Source organism: Brachyhypopomus gauderio, chromosome 15 (assembly GCF_052324685.1).
Source record: "Brachyhypopomus gauderio isolate BG-103 chromosome 15, BGAUD_0.2, whole genome shotgun sequence".
In the NCBI taxonomy this organism is placed as follows: Eukaryota; Metazoa; Chordata; class Actinopteri; order Gymnotiformes; family Hypopomidae; genus Brachyhypopomus; species Brachyhypopomus gauderio.
The window spans coordinates 275,679-296,448 of record NC_135225.1 but is presented as its reverse complement, the minus strand read 5'-3'; the positions used below and the strand labels follow the sequence as shown (position 1 = coordinate 296,448).

Genomic DNA, 20,770 nt, shown 5'->3' with positions numbered 1-20,770 from the left:
ACGTAAATGATCCTCAAGTGTGATTCATTAATGATGAGAAACATCAGTATTATGTGAGGAGCAGTAGGCTAAACCAGAGGCCGCCTGGACTTTAAGTAAACAGTACTGCACCTGTGTCATCAGTCTGGGATGGTCAAACTACACTGGCATCAAAAATGTAAATGAAACAAACAGACAAAAAATATCAACAGCATTTCCTCTAATGCACATCTACCTGTACATCTGCCTTTCTGATCCGCTGAATGCAATACTAGAGCAACATGGGCACTTCACTACCACATCAGACTGATTTTTACAAGGTACGTGATTATTCCATTATGCCCCCCCACCCCCATTTGCTACATCTTGTTAAAAAAAATTGTAGAATAATAAAGATCATAAAAATGTTTGTGAGACACTATTACTGAACCTCATTACCTCTTTATAGCAAATTCATCTTAGGCATATTTCTACATTTATTCCCCTTTTCTCTAAGCAGGTTGAGTCACCGATCTCCAGACCTGTGTTGTGAACATTTACAATAATCCCTGCCCCCCAATGTTCCTGCCCCCGCCCCCCGTGTGTCCCTGCCCCCGCCCCCCGTGTGTCCCTGCCCCCGCCCCCCGTGTGTCCCTGCCCCCGCCCCCCATGTGTCCCTGCCCCCGCCCCCCATGTGTCCCTGCCCCCCATGTGTCCCTGCCCCTCGCCCATGGAACACTGACATTCTGGAAAACAGGACTGAAAGAGACACTTGGCACAAGTATGATGCCTCATTCATGAATATGATTGGTCACACAGGTTATCAAGTATCTTCCAGATGTCCGAGCACGCGCCCTCTGCCAGTCTAGTTGACCCCATTCACACTGCCTTCAAGTACAGTACAAACCCCGCCCTCCCCGGCCCACCCAGCCAATCATTCAACTCCATTAGCCAGAGGTCTAGGACACTGAGGAAATAGGGATGTGAGGGGAGCCCATCTGTGTGAGGACTTTGTCCAGCCACTGCAGAGGCCCATGCAGGTGAATCTCTATCCAGCAGGGGGTGCTAGTCACATCCTGGCGATGGTATTCTGCACCCCATCCCTGGAAAACAAAGAAAACATTCAAACCAGCACATACCATATTTAAGTGAACGTCTTTCAGTCAATTAAAATTCTGCATTTTGGCAACACTTCATAATCTGGCCACATATATGAAGTAACGCGATCTTTGTAGAATAGCAGTCCAAGAATCCTGCTGCATGTCACTGGTTAGTCATTCCTTCGTCTCAATTTAATTAATTACAGAATAATTAATTACCAAAATTTCCACAGAATTTCCACTCATGTAAAAGGTCTGAGGTCAAAGTTCAGCATGGATGCTCACTGCAGTCTGGATTATTCAGACAGACTTTTCCTAGTGCTGTAGGTGAACGATCGCCAGCCATGTTGTTGCTACCTTGACGAAGCTCATTCTTATGGTGCACATCTTGGTGAGCTCGTAGACGGCCTCGAAGCCGTGGTTGACGGACTGGGCCAGCAGCTCGGCGAACTCCTGGTTGTTGAAGATCTTGAGGCTGCAGCCACTGGGGATCTTGCAGACGGTGGTGGGGTGGAAGCCATGGTGGTAGTTACAGTTACGACTCTGAACGAAGATGCTGCTGTCACTGAGACACTCAGCATACACCTCGCCTCCCACGTAGTACAGGTGCACACCTGTCAGGGAGCCATGGTTACCATGGAGGCATAGCCAAACATCCACACATTTATATTTATGGCATTTAGCAGACTCACACATGACCCTGGAGCACTAAACCCATGACCCTGACGTTACAGGAGCCATGACCCTGACCCTAGTGTTACAGGCGCCATGACACGCTGCCTGTACCACCACGTCTCTGTGCTCCAGAACACACTAGTGTTGTCAGTAGACACTCTATAACTGGTGAATAGATTCAATGGGATGTTAGACTCTCATTCTCATTTTCACTTCTCCAAGCTCTACAGTTCTCAGAGCATTATTACCATGACACAGAAACCTGAGTGGTAGTACTCTACTATGCTAACGCCATACTAACATTTTAGTACTCTGGAATACTGTTTCCAGTGCAATACATATTAAAAACTGAAATCTCTGCTCTACATGGATCCTAATGATGACACTCTGTCCTGCTGAACGTGAAGTGCAGGTGTAGGGCTTCCCGTGCGTGACCTCTGACCTTTGCCGATGTGTCGTCGGGTGTTCTCGATGGTGGAGTTGCGGTTGACGTTGGAGAGCAGGCCGAGGCAGAAACGAGTGCGGTTGTTGGACGGGTCGGTGAAGCCGTCCACCAGTACGCTGGAGGACGAGGCCTGGAAGGCCTCTCCCACACGGTTATTCAGCTCGTAATACACGATGGAGCACCAGTGCTTGGGCTCTTCGTAGGCCACTGACTGTACGTCTGGGGGACGAGCAGCACATCAGAAATATGTGCATGAGTGATTTAAGAGAAACCCAGTTACAGTTTTCAGTAACCAGCACAAGTCATTCACACATTCTGAAAAACTCATCCTGAATCTCCAACAGCTCAAAGTTCAGAGGACTCTGGCCTCCCTCACACGCCCCCCTCCACCCACCACATGCCCCGCCCCCTCTCCACCCACCACATGCCCTGCCCCTTCTCCGCACCCTCTTTTTCTCCCTTTCTGGCACACAGTGGATTAACAGGAAGTGTGCTCCAAGGACACAGGAAGTGCAGCTGCTCCTACAGACATCACAACCCAACTGATCCCAAATGGAGAGAAAAATCACTTCAGGAATGAAGAGTAGAAAAAGAAAAAGTCAAAACACTGCATGTTCAAACGTGTGTGGAAGTTACATGTCTTGAAAATATCACTTTTCCTGACATCAAAAGTTAGACCCCTAGAAACCAAGCTCCACGTCCACCAACAAAACCAATATGACCCCTTGAAACCTCACCAGTCAATCTAATCATTTAAGTCATTAAAAATAATGAATAACAGAACCTCACACCACATACTGTACAATCTCCACATCTTCCGCTGTGGCACGGCCAGCCGACAGTCTGAAGTAGATGTGTGTACTTCAGTAAAGGATAAAGACTGTGTGTGTGTGTGTGTGTGTGTGTGTGTGTGTACCAGGTCGGTTGTTGATGTCCAGGGGCAGACTGGGGCCCAGTAAGTTGGTGTCCATTGGTTGTGGACACTCTGGCATCGTCTCCTCGGGGGGCAGATATGCAGGAGGCGGAGTTTCTGCAGGGCAACACACGACAGCACTTACATATGCACACGGTTCACCCAGTGACACCAGCACCCACCACCACGCAGCCTCCACGCTGCAGACAGTATTCACACACACACAGACAGGATTTGGTCACGTACGAGTGACGCTGGGAACTAATGTTCTGATCACCACAGCGCATTTCATAATGAAGTGACTGGCACCAGCCGTGCAGCGTCTCACCCGGCATGTGGAAGGGGCTGCCCGGGTCCGAGCTGGCAGGCGAGTGGGGGAACACGGCTGCGTTCCCCGGGCCGTTGCTCCCCGGGCCGTTGCTCCCCGGGCCGTTGCTAGGTGACCCGGGGTAGCTGTTGGTAGGCGAGCTGGGGCCAAACGTCAGTGTGCCGGCCGGTTGCTGAGGGAACGAGTCGGGGTAGGTGGCGTTCTGCGGCATGTGTGGCTCCGTCTGGTGCAGAGAGTTGTGGAAGCGCGGCAGCATGGAGAGTTTGGCATTGAACTCACTGTTCCTCGGAACCAGAACTGGTGGCAGCACTGTGGGAAAGATACACAACCCAGTAAACCCAGTATAAAGGACTACAGGGGTAGTGGGCTAGTGGGGGTAGTGGGCTAGAGTGGGTAGTGGACTAGAGTGGGTAGTGTGCTTGAGGTAGGGATGCACCAATTCACGTTTTTCACTTCCGATACCGATTCAGATATCTGAGGCTTAGTATCGGCCGATACCGATCCGATAGAGTAAAACGGTGCTGAATCGACTTAAAACATTTATTTTTTAACACAGACATACTGAATTACACGTTTATTGAAAACTCTATAGCACACTTAGCACCAGTATAGCACACTTAAACACACATAAAAACATGTAAAAACAACACAACTTTCATTTGTTCAGTCAGTGCAAATATAACACTGAATGTAAAATAAATAATACCAAAGAACCTGAAACTGACCAAAGTTGTGAACCTATTGTTTTTGTCAAACATGAAAAAAATAAACTGTAAGAAACCTTTGAAATGGTTCAAGAATTCTAAATATAATTTAAAATAAATAAGGAGATGAAATAAGAGAAACAGCAATACCTATGCGGCTAGTTTGCTAGCGCAGACATCACGCAGAGCACAAAGCATGTAACGGCCAGAAATATGTGTACTGTCTCTTTAAGGGAGCGAGTTGAGCGCGCGTATGGAATATTGTTGTTTTTTAGCTTTCTGCCGTAGACCGACTCAGACCACAGCTCTTTAATTTATCTTCATTTTATTTCTGTAAGTAAGGCATTCAATGAGCTTTGGACAACTCACCAGTTCATGTATGAACAGTCAAGTAGTGCTGGAGCCCAGGTTTATTTTGGTCAACCAGCAAATAAACGGACTAAGTGGAATAGCACCAGCGCGAGTACGAGTCAGTGATTCACCTCTCTGTGTGCTTCGTGTTTCACTCGCCTGTTAACTGTCACTTCTATCCAGGACAGAGTGGATATTTAAGGTTGGTCTAACTCCGAAAAGCTTTACAAGCATAGAATTAGACTGAATAGATCTGTTTTTATGGATCGGTCACATCGGGACCGATACAGATATTAATATCGGAATCGGTGCATCCCTAGAGGGGATAGTGGATTAGTGGGGGCAGTGGTGGTAGTGGGCTAGGGGGGATAGTGGGCTAGGGGGGATAGTGGGCTAGGGGGGATAGTGGGCTAGGGGGGATAGTGGGCTAGGGGGGATAGTGGGCTAGGGGGGATAGTGGGCTAGGGGGGATAGTGGGCTAGGGGGGATAGTGGGCTAGGGGGGATAGTGGGCTAGGGGGGATAGTGGGCTAGAGGGGGTAGTGGGGCTAGAGGGGGTAGTGGGGCTAGAGGGGGTAGTGGGCTAGAGGGGGTAGTGGGCTAGAGGGGGTAGTGGGCTAGAGGGGCTAGGGGGGATAGTGGGCTAGAGGGGGTAGTGGGCTAGAGGGGCTAGGGGGGATAGTGGGCTAGGGGGGATAGTGGGCTAGGGGGGGATAGTGGGGTAGAGGGCTAGAGGGGGTAGGGGGGGGTAGTGGGCTAGAGGGGGTAGGGGGGGTAGTGAGCTAAGGGGGGTAGAGGGCTCGAGGGGGTAGAGGGCTCGAGGGGGTAGAGGGCTCGAGGGGGTAGTGGGCTCGAGGGGGTAGAGGGCTCGAGGGGGTAGAGGGCTCGAGGGGGTAGAGGGCTCGAGGGGGTAGAGGGCTCGAGGGGGTAGAGGGCTCGAGGGGGTAGAGGGCTCGAGGGGGTAGAGGGCTCGAGGGGGTAGAGGGCTCGAGGGGGTAGAGGGCTCGAGGGGGTAGAGGGCTCGAGGGGGTAGAGGGCTAGAGGGGGCAGTGGGCTAGTGGGGGCAGTGGGCTAGTGGGGGCAGTGGGCTAGTGGGGGCAGTGGGCTAGTGGGGGTAGTGGGGTAGTGGACTAGAGGGGGTAGTGGACTAGAGGGGGTAGTGGACTAGAGGGGGTAGTGGACTAGAGGGGGTAGTGGACTAGAGGGGGTAGTGGGCTATGGGCTGGACAGACCACCACTCCTTCCTGCCATTGTGCAAGAAGGTGACGAAACTTCCTGTTACACTCATCCCCTGATCACACGTGTTAACGGACACGTGTTTGCCTGCTGCAGCTAGCAGAATACACGTGCTTAACACTCAGACACACACACAGACACTCAGACACACACACAGACACTCAGACACACACACAGACACACACAGACACACACAGACACAGACACACACAGACACAGACACACACAGACACACACTCAGACACAGACACACACTCAGACACAGACACACACTCAGACACAGACACACACTCAGACACAGACACACACTCGGACAGAACAAGATCTCGTTCTCCCCCAGGAATTTCCTGCTTGAGTCCCCCCCCCCCCCCCCCCCCCCCCCCCCCCCCCAGTATGGGTCTATGGGGTTTTTTTTCCATGGCATCAAGAATAAAGTCAAGAAGAAACACCTGCTGACATGAGAGCACATCTGTGTCATCATGGGAATGGGCCACACATGGATTACATCTCACCGTGTGTGTGTGTGTGTGTGTGTGTGTGTGTGTGTGTGTGTGTGTGTGTGTATATGTGTGCTCACCTGGGCTGTCCACTCTCTTGTAGTGGTAGGGGTTGATACACACGTCCTTCTGCTTGGATCCAAAGGGGAACTCACAGCAGTCGAGAGCTTTGAGCTCGTGGTGAGACTGTAGGTCAGGCCAGCGCCACACACGGCAGTAGATGACGTGAGGAAGACCCTTCCTGTGAGACACCTGCAGACGTCCGTCCAGCGAGCGTGGGATGGTCACGCAGCTGCTGGGCTGGCCAGGACAGCTGAGGGCTCGCTCCAGCTCCTCCATCGCCCCCTTCTTCTTCTTCAGCTTCTTCACCAGCGCGTCCACGGCCTTCTCCGCCCACTTCTCCTCCTCGTCGCCTTGCTTCCAGCCCAGCAGACGTTTCACCGCCGGGCTGGTGAAGGAGAACAGTGAGGTGACGTTCATCGTGGGGGGGGGGGCACGTTTCGCCGCCCCACACACACACACACCCTCTCTGGTCCGAATAACGAGCTGGGACACACACTCAGGCACAGCCTGCTGTGACAGGAACGGCCCGCTGGCCAAGTGTGACCGCTGAGCTTAACACTGGATCACTGGAACACCGGATCACTGGAGTAGCGGAACACCAGAACACCCGATCACTGGAGTAGCGGCAGACAAGAAGCCGGACCAGTCAACCTGTGGAGAGAAGGACAGGGGTTTTGTTACAGGGTTTAGGGCTCCATTATAGGGTTTAGGGCTCTGTTATAACCAGCCTTTCTGCACAAAGTTCTCCCCAGAGACCTGCACACAGTGCCTGACCCTTGACTCTGTGAACCCGTGGAGTGACATCACTCCCTGAGCAGCTCTGGCGATCTGTGGTTATCCCAATACAAGACTGTCCATTACATCCACAAACAGAGAGTTCTTCAAATGGCATCGGATACGTTTTAGCATTCGCCCAGCGGTCTTGAATATCAGTGATGGGAATATCACTGCTGAACAGCTCGAAATAAGACTCTCATCCACAAAACTATAAACAAAGCTTCTGTATGCGTTATGCTAACAGGCAGAAGTTTGGGTAGTAACTGTCTGCTTCGATTCTGGGTGATAAATCACACAAGGCCTATTTGATGAAGGCATCTAAAAGATTTAAACTGAACAGTCTGAGAGTGAATGTGGCTGGATGAGAACTGGTGTAGTCATTCAGAGCTCCTGACGGCAAACCAGCACGCTGGTGTAAAGGGAAGGACTGTACAGAGAACAGGGGAGAGAGAGAGAGAGAGAGAGAGAGAGAGAGAGAGAGAGAGAGAGAGAGAGAGAGAGAGAGAGAGAGAGAGAGAGAGAAAAATGACATCCATGTTAATGGCATCTGTATGTCAACTGTACACACACCATCATCCTGCCAAACGGTTCACACAGCAAGAAAAGTAGCAGAATCCAGAACACCGTTATTCTGCTCTCTTGGTCTGGGAAGGTCCTTCAGTGTTGCACAGACTAAATTAGGTGGAAATTATTGATCTCTCACCGAATTAAAAGTACTAAGAATAATGTGTGTGTGTGTGAGAGAGCGAGAGAGTAGGGTTAACCCTACAAATTCATTAAAGGGCCGAATCTAGCCCTGGTTCACACTGTTCCGCAGACATTTTAAACATCCAAGGCTTATGCCAAACGAACAGGCATTAAAACGACAGGCTTAAAAAGGTTAATTTCTTCCAATTGCTTGCAATACCCATGCGCCCCACTAGTGGGCCCAAAGCACACTTTGAGAAACCCTGCCCTAGGGGGTCCCACACTTAACCCTAGCTCCTAACCCCTCACCCTAAAGCCTTCACCTTATCCCTAACCCTCACCCCTAACCCCTAAGCCCTCACCCTAAACCCCTAAGCCCTCACCTTATCCCTTACTCCTCACACTTACCCTTCACCTCTAACCTCTCACCCTCACATGGGTCACAAGCCCAGAGTTCAAGCTCAGTTGTACATTCTTCTCCAGTCCTTCATTATTCCCTTCAGTCAACTCCAGATAAACAATAACCCACGACAGGCTAACAGGACAATGAGAGCATCGCCAATCACTGCCACGTCCTGCAGAGCTCTGGCATGAAGATCTTCACTTCAGGACTGGAATGCAGGACTACAGGACTACACACCCCTCAATGAGAACAGGTGCTGTTTACACGGCTCACAGGGAGGCGATGCTGTCGTGAAGCACTGAGGCAGGAAGCTCAAAGCTCCTCCTATATTTAGAGGCACAGTGCTGCCAACAGCTAATTTAAAAGCCCGGGAACTTCTGCTGTTGTCAGGGAGGATCAGACCGAAGGAGAACCCCCCCCCCCCCTTCCACACACACACACAAAACAAAGGAAACGTCTCATTTTATGTGGGCAGCAAATGGTTAAATGATCACAAACGATTTAAGCGATGATGATCCAAACAGCCCAAGCTGCGTGACCACATTACGGTACAGGACCAACTTACAGCAGCTGCTCCTGTTGGTGGAAATTCAAACTTTCTGACTTATGATTTTGTGCATTAAACATATTTCATATATACTGCAAATTCTGATTCTTAAGCACAATTCTTCTTAAGCTTCTCAGAATAGCCAGCTGAGTATTACACTACTGCTGCAGCCAGACACACTAATATTTCTCTTACTGTTAGCAATTTTGATTTAGGCTATTTTTTATTTCTAACATGTATATTATAAAGTAATTTAGTTTGGTGATGTGCAAATGAAAACTTTCCAAAGTGGAGTTAGAAAATGTCAGCACAGCACTACCTTCATACCTACCTAACCCTAACCCTACCTAACCCTAACCCACGTGTGTCCTCCTGACTACAGAAGAACCCTAACCCCACAATAATGTGTATCCTCAATAAGGTTCTTCTTAGTGCCTTTAAAGATGTAGAGTTGGAAAGAGGAAAAATCTGTTGTGAAACATCTTTGCAGCACACCAGTTATGTGTGTACATCCTCCCACGCTTCTTGAAAGACGGGCGCTTTTCTGTCGAATACAAAACCAGTGGCTGTTTGGCAGTGATACTATGAAAAGAATGTAAATGTCTTGCAAGACAAAAATACATGAGGGATAAATAACTGACTGCGGGTATACAAGCAGGATTTTAGCTTTCAGTACTGCTGTAGGTTAGGGTTAGGGTTAACACCAACACTAACCCTTAACCCTAAACCCTAACCTCACTGCACAAGAGTGCTCAGATGGTTCACCACTTCCATCTGTGCTCCAGAGGAACCCAGCGTGTAGCTTCAAACACCCTCACCGTAGCCCAAACACGCAAACACAGAATGTGACAGTAGGTGGATGTTTGAAGGCTGCAGACCCTTTCAAACTCTCCTCTGGAGTAAGAGGAGAGGGGGGCATTAAGATGGTAGGGGGGCATTGTCCTTCAACTCCGCCCACTCCATCTCCACACCTGTTACCATGAGACACGTTGCAGTGGAAGATGCACATCGGGCCAGACAGCACACCAAGACAAAGGCCATGAAGAACCACGACCCAGCCTCACCTAACGATCAACATCTGACCACCGATGCACCCGCACACTTTAACAAGGGATCAGTATTCTACTGTTCTGACCCTCCCAGCATGGGGAGGGGCTACCTGGGGTCCAGTCCACATATTCAGTGCAGCCTACATCAAAACAGGCTCAGAATCAGCAACTCCATCGACATCCTGACCACAGCAGCACGACTGTGGGAAGCAGGTGAAATTGTTTAAGGTTAAGAAAAGGTCAAACAAAAAAATCTTAGGCACTAAAAAGGTGCTGTATTCATTTGCAAGTCCATCTTGCTGTCCTGCTACTGAAGACTTGGTAATGGGTGAACAGGGAGTGTCATCCACCAAGCCTCCCACACGTTCTCAGGTCACATTATACTGCTATTCTTCACCTTTGACCTTTAGGTTATGCTCCTTCAACGTTGACCATTATATTTTCAATGTTATGGTATGAACATTGTATAATTATCACAGTGCAAAATAATTGATGAGACCAATTCATGTGCACGGCGTGTGTAAATTAAAAACGTGACCCAGCAGGTGAGACACCAGCCCCATCCTCTCCTCTTTAGCAGCCTGTGTGGTTTTCATGATCGTTGTTTGCCATCTAATGTCCCGTTTCTCCTCTTGTGCACTTTTATGTTTGGTGTTTGGTTCGTTTTTGTTCTTTTTAGTCTTAGTTGGGGACTCACATTACGTTTGCGTTATACATGTTAACAGTGTTGTCTGCATAAGTGTAACACAGTACAAATAAAATTAAAATTAAAAACAGGAACTATAGACCAGGCATACACTACATTTCTGTCTGTTAAATCAATGTAAAGAGATTCTGGAGTGGACAAGCTCCCGTTGAAGACCACAGATCCACTCCTGACCCGCACACACAGCAAAGCACCTTAATGGCAGCGCTGGTCTCTCTGGGCCTGAGTGGACGTAAATGTTATCTAGAGCAGGTGCTCCCTGCACACACCCAGGCTAATGTGACAGCCGTTCCAGAGACCTGCCTGCGCCTCCCCATCATCTCCATGGACCCGTCTGTGATGCTACAGCGCCGTTAATCAGTTTAGGAGGCAGTAATGATGCTCTCTAGGGTCTCCCAAGGGACTCTGCATTATAAAGAACGTACATTATTTATCAAAGGCTGGAGGGGGGGGTGGTCCATTAGCCCTCAGCCTCAGCTGAACTGTGATGTTCACTCCAAGGAGGGGGCAGGGGACATGGCCAAGCTGGTGAGCGCTCGAGAGAACACAAACTAGAAGAAATACAGCACACTCATATGGTCCAAACAGCACCGACACTGCACTGGTCAACCTCTTCCTCTCCAAACTGCTGCACAAACACCAAGCCAGATGATCACAAGATGAGCTAAGCACATCTGCAAAGCAACGTTTGGAATGAACACACAGCACCTGCACCACACAGTTTAGCTACTTGAAAAAAAAAGAGAGAGAGAGACAGAGCGAGAGACAGAGCGAGAGACAGAGCGAGAGACAGAGCGAGAGACGAGTTCTACAAGCAAACACATCAACATGACAAACTAAATCCTAGCAGAATATACTAAAATACATAGATTCAGACAATGTTAAATACTTTGTGAGTATACATTTCATATTCTTTTATTTTCCGTAACTTTATAGGACGTAAAAATAGGAAAATTTAGATAGGACATAAATAGATATTTTAACAGATGTAATAGAGAAAGCTGCCATTTAAACTGACAGACATAAAAGCAGTTTGTGTGTGTCATGGTTTTCAAAGGCAAAGTGTCACTAACCCTAACCATAGACCCTAGAGCCACTAAAGCATTAATAACTGCCAGACATTACACACTGCATGCACGCACACTAACTCCAACAATGCACTGGGACAAAATTGTTATTTACACCATCTCAAATACATACACACTCACAAATAAAATAAAATGAACCCTACTAAACTAACCAACACTGAATAAGGACACAACTGTATTAATGTTAGGCACAAATATAGAGATAACATTTTCAACAACCAGATCACAGATCAATGCCAGAGGAGAACTTATTTGGTTTTTGGAACCAGAGCCAGAACCAGCACCTGCACGAACATGGTTCATTCCACCAAGATACACACAGCACAGCAACTGGGACGCTTCAGATCTAAACAACCCAACCAAATCATGGACAAGGACGAATTCTTGTCCTTTGAGTAATCTGATATGTCATCTTCAATGAAGTCAGGAAAACTGGCTCTGGTCTATCGGCTCACACCAGGGTGAATGCCCCAGCATGCCTGAATACCGCGTAAGACAACTACATTAACCATGTTTAAGAAATCACCCTTCATGATACATATTCCGTCTTGACTTGAATTCAAGTTGATGGAGTTTGTTGATTCATTAAGCATGAGGGCTACACCCACTGCCCCTCCTAATGCAATGAATGACCTTGATTAGCTCAAACATACCTCGAAACAAGATTTTGGTTAACCAGCAATGATGCAGGGCTAATTCAAGCACAACATAACAAATCCTTCAACTTGGTTATTCCTGCCGTCACCTGCCCATTTCACCCATGTTAATCTACGCACATACTCTAATCTGAGCGTAATCCACTCCAATTAAACTACGCACATACTCTAATCCGAGTGTATTCCACCCCAATTAAACTACGCACATACTCTAATCCGAGTGTATTCCACCCCAATTAAACTACGCACATGCTCTAATTTGAGCGTATTCCATACAAATTAAACTACGCACATGCTCTAATTTGAGTGTATTCCACCCCAATTAAACTATACACATGCTCTAATCTGAGCGAATTCCACCCAAATTAAACTACACACATACTCTAATATGAGCGAATTCCACCCAAATTAAACTACGCACATGCTATAATCTGAGCGTATTCCACCCCAATTAAACCACGCACATGATCTAATTTGAGTGTATTCCACCCCAATTAAACTACGCACATGCTCTAATTTGAGTGTATTCCACCCCAATTAAACTACGCACATACTCTAATGTGAGCATATTCCATCCATATTTAACTATGCACATACTCTAATCTGAGCGTATTCCATCCAAATTAAACTACGCACATACTCTAATCTAAGTGTATTCCATTCAAATTAAACTACGCACATAATCTAATCAGAGTGTATTCCACCCAAATTAAACTACGCACATGCTCTAATCTGAGTGTATTTCACCCCAATTAAACTACGCACATGCTCTAATCTGAGCATATTCCATCCAAATTAAACTACACACATACTCTAATGTGAGCATATTCCATCCAAATTTAACTACGCACATACTCTGAGCGTATTCCATCCAAATTAAACTACGCACATACTCTAATCTAAGTGTATTCCATTCAAATTAAACTACGCACATACTCTAATCAGAGTGTATTCCACCCAAATTAAACTACGCACATGCTCTAATCTGAGTGTATTCCACCCCAATTAAACTACGCACATGCTCTAATCTGAGCGTATTCCACCCCAATTAAACTACGCACATACTCTAATCTGAGCGTATTCCACCCAAGTGCGCATGTGTGTATTTCACACAAGCTGCGGTGCATTTGTCAGCATACTCGTCCAACTTTCTAGCGTCCTAGGAGAACCCAGCTCGCGCATTTTTCGAGTTTTTTAAAAGTTGTAAGTTAAACACTAAGCTCATGCACACTCACGGAAAGCGACCGATGATATAGTTGTTAGCGCGTAAACGCTCACGGAGGAAATATAAAGTTTACTGTACCTTGTGTGCCGAGCGCTCGCCCACTGCTCACAGTCCACAGCCTCGGGCGGCTCACTCCCGGCGTCAGCGTGTCGCGGACCGCCTCACCCTCCGCGCTCAACTCATATTACACCGCCAGACGAAGATCCGGGTGGGCCGAGGTTAAAGAGCACTACTTTTTGCGCGTTCCGTTCATCATTGTCAAACATATTCAATAACATTATTTCATAACGTTATATCATAACATTACGGTAATGGAGTTTAACCGACTGAGCAACGTGGCAATCTTGAATACCGACTGGGTTATTTAGCCGGTAATGCAACAATAGGTTTTCAGTTCTGTAGCTTTACACATTACAGAAGATCTCAGCTGCAACAATAAATCATAGGTATCAAAGTTAATTATTGCATTATTTTCACATTTCAGTTTATTATAATAATCTTAAAACCACCAAATATTTCAGGAGTTGATATATGTTTAACAGTACGTATTAACAGTTGATTATGTCGAGCGCACCTACAATAAACCCATATTGTACATACTCTATTTCTACTGATAGAGAACGACAGTACGCAAAACGTGTCACAGTGTTAATACTCTACTCTTAACTCGAAAGAGTTAATTATGAAGTACTAATGTGTCACAGTGCATGCGCATCCAGCCCTCTAGATTTAACCCTGACAGGGCGTATTTATTTGGCATACAACTTTATATAAGCAATATTCATATTCCTCTCCAAAACAGTGACCTTGGTGAATGCAATTACGTCTACATGGAAATGTTTTTGTCAAGAGCATAATACTAAACATATTTGTCCACATTCTAGCAGTGTAAGGTCATGCAGTGTACAATTCCACAACACAAACTCCCCCTCATGTTCGGTTACATATAGCAACATTAATTATGGGTGTAATGATTAATACACGCGGGAATAACTGGTGCGCTGAGTCTTAATGCCTACCAGGAAGTCTGTCCACTAGTTGTCACAAATTATTGTTTTGTTTTTGTTGCTGCTTATTTTTTGTGGTATAATGAAAAAAAGAATTATTCTCTTTTAAAATATTTTTTTAATCACGTGCAATTCCATGCATACGTCAACAGTCTGCGCTCGAAGAACTATTTTATTGCTCAGTTCCAGCGGCGGAGGGACACGTCTGAGAACTGGAGATGCTGCTAGCGCGGTGACGTCAGGCGGCTGGCGACAGAATGTCTGAGTGAGGCGCGAGGAAGCTGCACGTGAGTGTGAAAACTGGCGGTGATCGTGAGCTGCGCGCGAGACTGACCGTCTCTATTAATTTGTTAATTACCAAATCCACGTCCTTGGCACTTTTCACCTTTGACAAATTGCCGTTCAGTGTTTTTGACATTTTGATCTATTGCAGGGTTTTCAATAATAAAATGGTTATAAGTGATTTTAAGGTATAAAAATACCTTTGTTTTGTTTCTTTAAAGTATTGAGCATACAAAAGTAAACGGAGCCATCTTTTAACCCCTCCGAACCGATGTTGTGTTAAATCTTCTCACAACTGATATCGTTGAACAAGAGCTATTTTGTGGTCACTTTTGGTCGTGGCAGTTGAAATATGGTCGTTTTTCTATTATACATTAAATAAATTGGAATCGGTTGGCTGTATGTGGTCTGATCTCATAACTAATGCAGAACAGTATGAATTATTGGATCTCCAGCTCACACATTCACATCAAATATGTCTCATATAGGCTACTGTAGTTAAGACACTGTTATCTAATTGTATCACAGGCTCTATCCGATAGAAATGTCTATTCAGGTGCCACAATTAAGTGCACTTGTATGCACGAATGTCATCTATAGTAAAGCCGGGGCACGTGAGCCCTGCCCTGGGGCCCAAGAGAACCTCTCTGTTTAAAGCAGTGTGGTCTTCTGATCCCAGTTCAGTCATATTTGAATTTCATAACTGTATTGTCAGTCACATCCGTGAGAACTGCTTGTGAATTATTACTGACTTTCATGTTCTGCTGAGAGCAGAGATATACTCACTGTCTCACACATGTGCTGGGTTTGCGCTATGCTGGTGCCGTTGGGTGGGGATCTGGCCAAGTGTCTACATGTGTAGTAATGCTGAGCATTGGTGTTGGAGAATCAGACGGCTCGCGTTACAGAGAGCCGCCTATATTGACACAGCGCACTGCCAAGCCCTTCTAGAAATAATGTCTAGAGTGGTAATATTTAAGTACTGTCTCCAAGGCCTTTTGATTTAGCCCACATTGGCTAAATGTGACAGATTACTGAATTTCTGTTGTAGCTTTTAGCACTGTTTTGCTCACTGTCCAAGAGTTGAGAGAATTAAAGTTTAGTCTGTTAGAATATCTAAATGTTAGTTGTGTTAGTCTGTGCAGGCATGTCTGTGTGTATATATGTGTGTGTAGGCGTGTTAGTGTAGGTGTGTGTGTGTGTAAGCACATGCATGGTTGTGTAGCCCTGTGTGTCTGTAGGTGTTTCTGTATGTATGGTATGTATGCTTGCTCATTAGGGATTTGGGTTGGTAAGGTTGGTGGCGTACAGGTTGATTTATTTTGGAGTGTCTGTGTTAGGTGTGTGAGGTATCATTGGTGTGTGTGTGTGTGTGTGTGTGAGGGTGTTTGACTGGTCTGGTTAACTTATTGGTGACTTGCCTGATCTCCGTGGTTGGGTTTTGCTGAGATTTGGGGGAAGTGTGTGTGTGTGTGTGTGTGTGTGTGTGTGTGTGTGTGTGTGTGTGTGTGTGTTTCTGTGTTTGTGTGTGTGTGTGTTTCTGTGTTTCTGTGTGTTTCTGTGTTTGTGTGTGTTTCTGTGTTTGTGTGTGTGTGTGTGTGTGTGTGTGTTTCTGTGTGTGTGTGTGTGTGTGTGTGTGTGTGTGTTTCTGTGTTTGTGTGTGTGTGTTTCTGTGTTTGTGTTTGTGTGTGTGTGTGTGTTTACTTCAGTTGTTTTTTGTGCTTTTCGGAGACATGGCTGCACCGGGAGATTCCAGATGATAACGTTTCAATCGCTTTCAGATGGTTCGAGCCAACCAGGATCGCCAGGTGAAGAGTGAGCCTGCGACCATGAGGACAGTGAGGAGATGGTCAGAGGAGACTTCTGAAGTGCTGCAGGACTGCTTTGAGTCTACAGACTGGACAGCACTCTATGAGCTTCATGGAGAGGATATTGATGGGCTCACAGAGAGCATCACAGACTACATAAATTTCTGTGTGGACTCCATTGTCCCAACCAGGACCGTTAAATGTTACTCAAATAGCAAGCCATGGGTAACAAAAGACATTAAAGCCCTCCTCAACAAGAAGAAGAGGGCTTTCAGAGCTGGTGACCTGGAGGAGGTGAGAACGATTCAGAGGTAACTGAAGAGAACCATCAGGGAGGTTAAGGAAAGATACAGGAGGAAGCTGGAGTGGAAACTCCAGCAGGACAACATGAAGGAGGTCTGGAGTGGTATGAGGACCATCACTGGCTTCAGGACAAGCAGCAACAGGGGAGTGGAGGACAGTGTGGACAGGGCAAATGAGTTAAACTTGTTTTTTAACAGATTCGACACTGCATGCCCTGACCTCCCCCTCCCTGACCTCCCCCTCCCTGACCTCCCCCTCCCTGACTCATCGGCTGCCATGCCTCACCTGCCCCCCCTCCGGATAGCCCCCCCCCCCCACCTGTGATAGTCCACTTCACACCTACATCCCTCCTTCACCAGTGACCTCTACGGTGTATCTCACAGTTGACCAGGTGAGAAGACAGCTACAGAGACTCCACACAAACAAGGCTGCAGGCCCTGATGGTGTCCCCCCCCCCCCCAGGGTGCTTAAAGCTTGTGCCACCCAACTTTGTGGAATCCTGCAGTATGTCTTCAACATGAGCTTGAGTCTCCAGAAGGTCCCTGTGATGTGGAAGACGTCCTGCATCGTTCCTGTGCCAAAGACTCCGAGGCCCAGTGACATCAAGGACTACAGGCCAGTGGCATTGACGTCCCACATCATGAAGACCATGGAGAGACTTGTCCTGGAGCAGCTCCAGCCCATGATCCAGCCTCTTCTAGACTCCCTTCAGTTCACCTATCAGCCTCGTCTGGCAGTTGAGGATGCCATCATCTACCTGCTGAACCGAGTCTATGCCCACCTAGATAAGCCAGGCAGCACTGTGAGGGTCATGTTTTTTTACTTTTCCAGTGCATTTAACACCATTCAGCCAGCAGTGATGTGATGTTATATATATACATAAACATAACAAAACATTTAAAACATAACTGTTTGTGCCCTAGAAACAAAACACTGAGATTAGCTTGTGTTAGTTTTAACTAACCTAAACACCACAGCCAGGAAGTGGAGATATTTTGTTGTATATACAGTACAACAGCAACAAAAAGTGTCTTAGTTTTTTAAAGCATTTATCAGTAACGCCTTGTAGTCTAAAGCTGTTATAATGATGTATGCGTGTTTACAGATGTTCCCATATTACAACGCAGTGAGGTAATTTCTCACGAGATGAGTGAAGGAAAGTGTGTGCGTGCGTGCGTGCGTGCGTGCGTGCGTGCGTGTGTGTGTGGTACTCATCTGGGGATATTGTAATGATGAGGCCATATGATGTCATCCTCTCTACTGTGGAGCCTATGAAACACCGTTTGGTGGAAAAATGGCTCTTGACAGATTTAAAAGATGAAATAATAGCACATACGTATATATTATTATAAATGTTATCAAACAGGCTTATATGAATTCTAAAAATCAAAAGGATGTGCTGAGGGTTCCATGTTGTAATAATCTAACTGAAAATGAATGCATTAAACCAAGATAATGATCTGTATCACATAACACCATACAAATACACTATATGTTCACAAACAGTATATAAAACATGTACAGCACGCACACATACACATTCATGGGCCAAGTGGGAATATGTTCTGTGTTCAAGGGTCAAGACTCACTTCCTGACTGTCACATCCTGACACCCATGATGTCACTGCCCATCAGTTTATTGATCCTGCATCTTCCATCAGAGCCCCTATAACACTATAAGTATAGGGATGGAGGTCAAAGGTTACTCAGATAGCTCCTTAAACTGCCTCAGTGGAATGGGCTTGTTTCTGAAGGGGCTCATGGCTGTGCCCCCCTCCTCTCTCCTACGCTGGATGGTCTCACTAGCAGAAGGAAGACATCGATCAGTGTCAATTAACCACGGCACTCTGAGGGCACTGAGACAGGCCACACGCACACACACACACACACATACACACACACGTGCGCGCACATACATACACACACACGCGCATGCACACACACACAAACACACGCATGTGCACACACACACACCTGCACATATACACATGCACATACACACACACAGGCGCTGAGCAGACCCTAGCCTAGACCCTAGCAGGGGTCCACTTTGGGCATGAAACTATGTGCATGGACACATCAGACCAGGCTGTTCTTTACACACAGAGCTCTGTATCTATTACAGTTTTTTGCAGCTGCTAAGACCCAACTAACCCATGTAACCTATCTATTGACCTGCTGCACTAAAACTTAAGCACATTCTTACACTCACACACTTTTTGCAAAACACTAAACACAGTTCTTTACATAAGACACATTATTCAAAACTGAAAATTGTGTTTCTTTTGGAAAACACTGCCATGCAACTGCTACACTCACCTACCAAAATTCATAACCAGCCCTCACAGGTTACAACACTTCTTGCTAGTTTTTTAAATAAATCTATAGATATCAAAGCCTAATCTCTATAAAGAGGCCACATGTTGCAAATCTTGGTTTGCACATTGATGGAGTCCAATGCTGCATAGAGATGATGATGAAGAGTATGAGAATGAGGAAGAGGATGAGCAACCATAATGGATGAGATCTAGTGTTGCCACCTGTCCCGGTTTTCCCGGGACTGTCCCGGTTTTCACGTGCCTGTCCCGGTTTGTCCCAGTTTTTCTTCTTTTTAATATTCGGTCTCGGCAAAAAAAAACTAGAGTAGTTCAAACCACGATTCAGACTGTTTCTGCACACATTAAATCTGTTTTTTTTTCTCTCGCTGTGTCAATTTTAAACCCCTCTGGTAACATTTTACGTTCGCCAAACCCCCCCCCCCTCAACAACTTACGTTCGCCACCCCCCCCGGGGGATGAAGGTGGCTATCCACAGAACAGAAAGAGACCATCGTCAATATGGTCAGAGCACACAACAGCATACGTTTACAACAACTACAACAACACATCATTACTGACAACGTCACCATCAACAACATCCATTCAGTGAGTCTCTCTGCACTGGGACAGTGACAGTGTGAAACAACTGTGCTATGAATATGCACAAGTATGCTCTGCTATCCACTCACTGATAGTCCAGTGTCCTGTGACACACAGTATTGACAACTTTATGCCTATTTCATACTGTTGTACAATGCTGTAATGAACATCATAGGACACTGTGCCAATGTCAGAGTCTCTGGCAGCCTGGCAGCAACATCACAGTGCACAGTGTATGTACATCATCATGACACTCTTGGTCCCTACAACACTGCCCACATCATCACCTTCTTCAACACAGAGCACAACACACTCTTGGTCCCTACAACACTGCCCACATCATCACCTTCTTCAACACAGAGCACAACACACTCTTGGTCCCTACAACACTGCCCACATCATCACCTTCTTCAACACAGAGCACAACACACTCTTGGTCCCTACAACACTGCCCACATCATCACCTTCTTCAACACAGAGCACAACACACTCATTCTCCATCACTAGGGATGAACCAGAACAGTAAGTATTTGGTGTGTGAGATTAAATTAACCAGTAGATGAACTGATAATTGAAAAATAAAACAATAATCTCAATAATGTAATAATCTAGCTACAAGCAGAATCATGACTTGAATGGTCTGGGTAGAGAAGGCCCATACAGCCAGTAAACAGGAATGCTTGAATATAAATGACCGTCTTTAAGGAACACACTCAAATCAACTCTTCTTTTTGTTCACTTTGCACCAGACATTATGTTGGTTTCTTATTGTTAACATATAATTTGTCTTGTCCCTTTTCAAGAAAGATCAAACAGGAGATTATATGATCTTTGTTCATTTTGCTTATGAACCTCACAGTGGCTTAACCCTAATCCCACACTCAGGAATGGGAGGTGTTCCCTAGTTGACTGCTGGTTATTGTATCCTTAATTTGTGCTTGACAGATGACAACGTCCAGATCACAGGCATGGCAGATAATCCCTTCCGGGTCGCAGGAATGAGAGGTGACCCCCTCTGAGTCACAGGTGTGGCAAGCCTCTCCTG

The 20,770-nt window shown here is 46.4% G+C and overlaps 1 protein-coding gene across 2 annotated transcripts; it reads right to left on the bottom strand.

Annotated features, from left to right (window-relative positions):
* Positions 1–664: 664 nt before the first annotated feature.
* On the bottom strand, positions 665–13,616 carry smad1 (SMAD family member 1). 2 transcript variants are annotated; one of them, XM_076974859.1, is made up of 7 exons: positions 13,486–13,616; positions 6,287–6,920; positions 3,420–3,728; positions 3,095–3,208; positions 2,176–2,397; positions 1,416–1,672; positions 665–1,061 (listed from the first exon to the last, which is right to left on the bottom strand). In XM_076974859.1, exons 2-7 carry the CDS (start codon positions 6,684–6,686, stop codon positions 918–920), a joined length of 1,446 nt encoding a protein of 481 aa, XP_076830974.1. In that variant the 5' UTR covers positions 6,687–6,920; positions 13,486–13,616; the 3' UTR covers positions 665–917. The 2 variants fall into 2 exon arrangements, with proteins under 2 accessions (XP_076830974.1, XP_076830975.1); XM_076974860.1 differs by lacking the exon at positions 13,486–13,616 and adding an exon at positions 13,418–13,469.
* Between the last annotated feature and the right edge of the window lie 7,154 nt (positions 13,617–20,770).

Excerpts from the sequence above, each read along its gene's own strand:
- smad1 (XM_076974859.1), bottom strand. The coding sequence starts at position 6,686 with ATGAACGTCACCTCACTGTTCTCCTTCACCAGCCCGGCGGTGAAACGT. Across the intron at positions 3,209-3,419 it reads CAGCCCCTTCCACATGCCGG|AAACTCCGCCTCCTGCATAT; the intron begins GTGAGACGCTGC and ends GTTGCCCTGCAG. Across the intron at positions 1,673-2,175 it reads CCGACGACACATCGGCAAAG|GTGTGCACCTGTACTACGTG; the intron begins GTCAGAGGTCAC and ends GCTCCCTGACAG.